We start from the raw sequence: 6,110 nt of genomic DNA on the forward strand, positions 1-6,110 counted from the left end.
CCCCCCCCAAGCTGTAAATGAATTGGCATAATTTTGCGTTCTTATTAATCATGACAGCAAAGGAGGAGACAGAGACAAAAGAGGGGGGATGGGAAGGAAAAAAACAAGGTAGAAACATAGGTGAAAAACGGGAAAAGGGAAAAGTGAGGGTATGTAATTATCACCCCTTTGCCCTCCTCAGAAAGCAGCACCTCCTGTGTTATTGCAGGGCTGTTTGCCTCCTCTGTGTATTTCATTAATTAAGATGGGAGGATGCAGAGGCCGCACTGAGAAGAGGTCATTAAGCCCACCACAACACTCCTCCCTCCCCAGAGCTGGGATCGGGCCCCATTGTTCCACCGGCAGAAAGTGAGACATTCAACACTCATAGCTGCTGTAAAAACCATGTGTGTACAAAAACACATGGCCGAATAAAGTGCATCTGCGCTTTCTGGGATCAGGTCGCACGTTTTCCAAAAATTTTTCCTCTCTTTCGGCCCGTATCCTTTTTACGCCATCCATGAGCTGCACTGGAAAGTAAAGCTACAGCGACAGATGGGTCTAATAGTTGAGCTGAAGAGAAATTAATCACTTAAATTTTACTTTATGACAGTGGGCTGATAGACCTGTCTGTCCTATGAATTAAAAAAGAAACAAAAAAGTGTGTCTCTGTCTTTTTTGGTTTTCCATTTCAACAAAAGTGGTTCACTCATGTGACGGTGTGTGTGTGTGTGTGTATAAATATATATATATATAGTCCTTTTATTTTCCTTAGTTATTTCTTTAACTTGTATGTAGACTGATGACTTGGATTTAATCATGCTTTTTTAAAGTATTAAACTAAAATTACGCTATAGCGCTGCTGTCACTAAGCAACATCATCGCATTATTGGACATTTTTTGTGTGTCCTTTACAGTACCTCGATTTTATTCCGTTGGTTGGGTGAAATGATTAATTACACGGTAGCATAGATAGGCTAATTTAATTCACATTGATGTGTTTAGATGCTATAGTTACTCAAATGCAGTGAAAGTGGGTTGTCATAGAGATGCTTTTTTTTTTTTAGTATTGATATTGCGATGGGCTTTCATCTCAGTCCATCTTTTCTCTCCTCTACACTCAAAGTCCTTTGTGTTTTCCAGTGTCCCGTTGCAAAATGAGCTTTTTGTTTGGTTGTGGCGTAAACGTCCTCCAGATGGGCTTGGTGTAATAAGCCCAGGTGTACTAGCTTACAGGCCCAACATCCCGATGACCTCTTACCTCTGATGTAGGTCAGTAAAGGTTAGCCGCCCAGCTCTCTGTTCATTGCAAACACAAGCTTCAAATCCATCCTTATCACCCCATTCAGATGGTTCAAGGTGCGGCTGCCACTTCTAAGAGTGAGTTAAAGAAAGCACCATATGTTTCAAAGACAAATTTCATATATTACAGAAATCCCCAGGCTTGTCTGTTATTGTTTTCATTCTAAACTCCAGCAGGAAAGGCAAACATGTGAGGCACAGCCAGCACTTATTTGCGTATGAACACCACCAGCTGCATTGGACCTGAAGGATTACACTGGATAACTGCATCTCTGTGGTTGTTATCCTTTCTTATCAACTCTCTCCCTCTCTGCTATCTTAGCAGGTCCAGGGTATCCTCGATTCTCAGGGAGTCTGGCCCACACGTTCCTTCCTATGAGCCACTTGGATCACCATGCCAACAGTGGAGTTCTCTATGGGCAACACCGTTTCTATGACACACAAAAAGGTGGGACGTGAGACTATTAAAATTTAATCACACGGAAATAATATGAATTCAAGTGGAAGCGGTATAGTCTGGTGCTGTTGTCTGTGCAATACTTTTTTTCTTTCCGTGACTAATTTGTCTTCTTTTTTCTATTTTATAGAGAACTTCTACCTTCGAGGTCTCCCATCCCAGCCACCTCTCATCTCAGCCAATCATAGTCTGCCACCAATGTCTCGGGCAGGTTCAGGACACACTCAGGGGTCCTGCAGCAGAGACAGAGATCAAGGGGTAGGCACAGGCATACATAAGGGTCTTAAAGAGGGGTCTGTGGAAAGAGGAGTGGTAAATGTCAAGGACAAGGAGAGAGCCAGTGGTAAACAAGAGGCTAAGGAAAGACAGCAGCAGCAGCAACAACAACAGCAGCACCACGCTCACCAGCCACCCCAGCCAACACACCACCACCATTCTCACACTCATCAGCAGCACCCGCACTATCCTCAGCACCCGTTGCCCCTGGAGGAGGTAAACAGCCGGGCCCTGGAGAGGCATAAGGCGTCGCTCACGATGTACAGTAAAGAGCACCCTCAAAGTATGAGCAAGCCCCTCAGTGCCTGTTTGCACAATAGCAAGATGCAAAATGGAGATCCAGGAACTGGAGCAGGGGCTAAGGTGTCCATGTCCAGCTGTGGCGGTGAGGACACAACCCTTCGGGCTATGGGTGGTGGGGGGAGCAGCCAGAACAGACATTTGGGGACTAGTGGCAGTGGCCGCTGCACCAAAGAGGGGGTAAGTGGGGAAATGAGGATCAGTGAACAACCTTCAGACTGTTTGGAAAGGGGTCAGGCACCACTTCACCACTCTCTGCCCTACTCCGTACCCCCACCCCTACATATGAGTTCTGCTACTGGAGGGGCCCATCCACATCCTCATGCTCACCCCCATACACATCCACATCCAGGGGGCTTCCACTGTCTTCAGCTCCACCCCAGCCACCCACATCATTCCCACCACACACACCACCATCCAGAGTTTTTCTGCCCACCGCCACCTGCTCCTCTAGCCAACCCTGCCTCGCACGAGAGGGGGCCAGTCAATGTGGGGCGAGAACCTAAAGTCACAGGGCCTACATTTGTGCCATCTGTGGCAGACGTAGGCGATAAATCTAATGGGCCATTCCAGCTTAATAACCCTGACTGCCAGGGTGTGGGTAGTGGAGGAGGAGGCAGCAATGCCAAGGACAAGACAATAGAAAAGAATGGTGGCGGTGGGCACCACAGTAATTGGCACAGAAAACAACAACAACAACAACAACAACAACAACAACAACAACAACAGCAGCACCCATACAGAAAGACAGAGAAGGCTCCAGACTGGATGCAATCCCACCATCAACACCTTCAGTCCTCACAGCTTCCTCCACCTCCCCAGCAACAACCACCACATTCTCAACAGCAGCATCAAGTAGTGCGATCGCGGAGTGCTGAGTGTATCAACAGTGGTGTGGAAATGGATGTGTTCAGACCCTCGCTGCCCCAGGGACCCAAGGCAGGGCACTCGGTCCCTCATTCTGTAAACACTTCTCCCTATCGAGACTGTTCCCATCCCGGACCCCCGCCAAACTCTTCCCCACTTGGAAGTAAAAACATGGGGCAGCACAGTGGAACACAACACAGTGGTCCCGGAGGTAGCTGCTCTTTACAGAGAGACGGCCAAAAGGTAGCCAGGATTCGCCACCAGCAGCATGGCCGACCTGGCCCAGAGACACCCACTGAGTTGAACCAGGGGAATAGTCAGGAGCTTAAAAGAAAGATGGACATGTCTCCTTATGGTTACAGCAACAGCAGTGGGCAGCAGCACCACCACCAGCAGCCCCCAGTGCCACCCTGGAATATGAGGCCTCCTCACCACATGTCGCAACCTGAGGAGGAGCAGAGGAAGTCATATATGGAGTTGGGGAGCACTGGTGGGCAACACTCTCAGCAGCAGCAGCAGCAACAACAACAGCAGCAGCAGCAGCAACAACAACAGCAGCAGCAGCAGCCGGGAATAAGCCTTCCTCCTCCCAGCCCCCCACTGCACCTCCCCTCAGCCAGCAACAGCAGCAACCACAGCAGCAACCTGATCCCCAGGGTCCAACTCAGGGAGAGAGCAGTGCAATGAAAAGCTTACTAAAGTACAGCAACCAGCAACAACCACTGCTCGTCTCCCAAAAGAATCCATTTGGGGGGTTAGGAAATCTCAAATCAGGTCCATCTGGGGGGAGCTGTGCCCTGCAGGGCAACAAACAGACTCTGCCTTCCAGGAAGGGTACGGCTAATGACAGTGAGCGTCCTGATTATAACGGGCGGAGCAGGGACATGGGGGAGCCAGGTCATGGTGAAAGTGAGGTGCGGCAGCCGCCAGTAGGAATAGCGGTGGCGGTGGCCAGACAGAGGGAACCACCTTGTCGTTCAGCTGAAAATCATCCGAACAGCCGACAGGGCAGGGTCCATCCGTCTGTGAAAGGTAAGCAATCCAGGTCACAGGCTTGTGAGAAGGCCCTATATTTCTTTATCTGTAACTTGCCAACAATATCGCTGCAAACAGAGAAACAGCCATATAGAAAATAAACAAACAGGAAAAAGCACATTTTTTTAGCGGATAAAAAGCCAGAAAAATATTGATTTTGTGGTGATACCCTTTGCTGAATGCAGTAAAAATCCAGAATGGTATAATTCTCACACTCATTGCCATCAGGGATACGCTCCAGTCCCCATGATCCATTACAGGATAATATAGGCATAGCTAATTCTATGAATGGAGTTTAATACTTATGGGTTTAAATATAAATTTCCTCTGCAGCAGTCCCAAACAATGCCTTGCTGATTTTAACTTGGTTTTCTCCTATTTAACTTTCTAGTTGCCCTTAATCAAACATTAGTGAGTCAAACAGGCATCAACCATGATGTTTACAGGTGTCAAGTCTGAGTCCATTTAGAGTTGCCAAGATAAAAAGTAATTAATATAAGATTTCTAGGCCTCGCTCTGAGAACAACAGTATATAAATGGAAATAAACAGATATACAAAGAAATACAATATTTAAAAAAAAAAAAAACTTTGGACAAAATTGACCTACATCAAGTTTCAATTTTATTTCATAAATATCTGAATGTGTTATTATATTATGAAGCAAGTTATTTTTCTTTCCAAATAAGACAGTAATATGTCAATACTGTGCAGTATATGGTTTTAGCATGAATTCTGCCAATACAAAATCATTTAATACTCAAAATGTATTCATTTTCAACTTGCGGCACGGTTCTGACAAGTGGCGAGAGACTTGGGATTTTGTTCTCACTGTGATCCACAATGATGAAAGTTGATGTTTGCCCCACAGGGCAGCCCCGCTCCATGTATCTGTCAGATCCCACCACTGAGGAAGACAGGAAGAGGCTGAGTGAGGAACAAATAGGTCTCACTTGCTTGGACAGGGAGAGGGATGCATATATCAGGTATGTATTTTTAAAGGTGTTGTTCAATACTTAATAAATTAAAATCTTTACAGAAACGTTCTAATTTGTATTTCTTTATCTTTATGTCATTCTGATGTCAGGGATAACAAAGAGAGGGTGGAATTTGCAAGGATCCACCCTTCCAGCAGCTGTCACGGAGACCTTGCCTCTCATCTCATGGTCCCGGGCGGGACGTCCCTCCAGTCTGGCCAGTTGGGAGATCCTGCTGCACATTCTGCTCACCATCATTGGATGCCAAGAACTGGAAGCCCATCTCTCTGGATGACGGGACATTCTTATGGTAAGACGCTTTCTGATGGCAGGATTTTATTGTTATGGTTATGTTTATGTTTATTCATGTGTTATAAAGACATATAGTCCAGCTTTTTTTTGTTTATTGAAAAAAGGCCAAAACAAAGACGTTTAGAATTGATTTGATCAGCTGATACATATATTTAAAGTTCTTTTGTTTATATGGAATTCTGTAATTTAATTTCTTTATAAAGCAGGTATAGGTCATACAACCCTACACCAGAATCTGCCACCAGCTTTCTCTGCAGCCATGCCAGGCCCTCTGCAGCCAGTCCTGCCTCTGCCTCAAGACCCCTCTGCCCAACTGGTGGTCTTGCCCTCCGAGCCTCCCACCCATCCTGCGACCCATCACCTGGGTAAGCCATGGCATTTTATATGTTAATCTAATCGATCTGCAAAGCACAGGCAAACTCCACTGGTACAGTATCTGTATACAAAGAGTAGTCAAAGGAGCTTGCAAAGAAAAGCGTCTGGACTTCTTTAAGTTGCTTGAAGACGTTTCACCTCTCATCTGAGAAGCTTCTTCAGTTCTAAGGTCAAATGGTGGAGAGTCCCAGATATAAACCTAGTGGGAGTAACCCCAGGGACTCTCCACCAT

At 46.2% G+C, this 6,110-nt stretch overlaps 1 protein-coding gene across 1 annotated transcript in view; it reads left to right on the forward strand.

The window, feature by feature from the left end:
- Positions 1 to 6,110, forward strand: part of LOC102295614 (BAH and coiled-coil domain-containing protein 1) — a 62,134-nt gene that overhangs the window by 33,612 nt on the left and 22,412 nt on the right. The window contains 6 exon segments of the mRNA XM_042226372.1: positions 1,604 to 1,729; positions 1,869 to 3,715; positions 3,718 to 4,213; positions 5,086 to 5,200; positions 5,302 to 5,501; positions 5,707 to 5,868. Of these exon segments, the coding sequence (XP_042082306.1) occupies positions 1,604 to 1,729; positions 1,869 to 3,715; positions 3,718 to 4,213; positions 5,086 to 5,200; positions 5,302 to 5,501; positions 5,707 to 5,868 (2,946 nt within the window).

The sequence above is a fragment of the Haplochromis burtoni genome, unplaced genomic scaffold (genome assembly GCF_018398535.1).
Source record: "Haplochromis burtoni strain Fernald_Lab_line unplaced genomic scaffold, NCSU_Asbu1 Contig_209, whole genome shotgun sequence".
NCBI lineage: Eukaryota > Metazoa > Chordata > Actinopteri > Cichliformes > Cichlidae > Haplochromis > Haplochromis burtoni.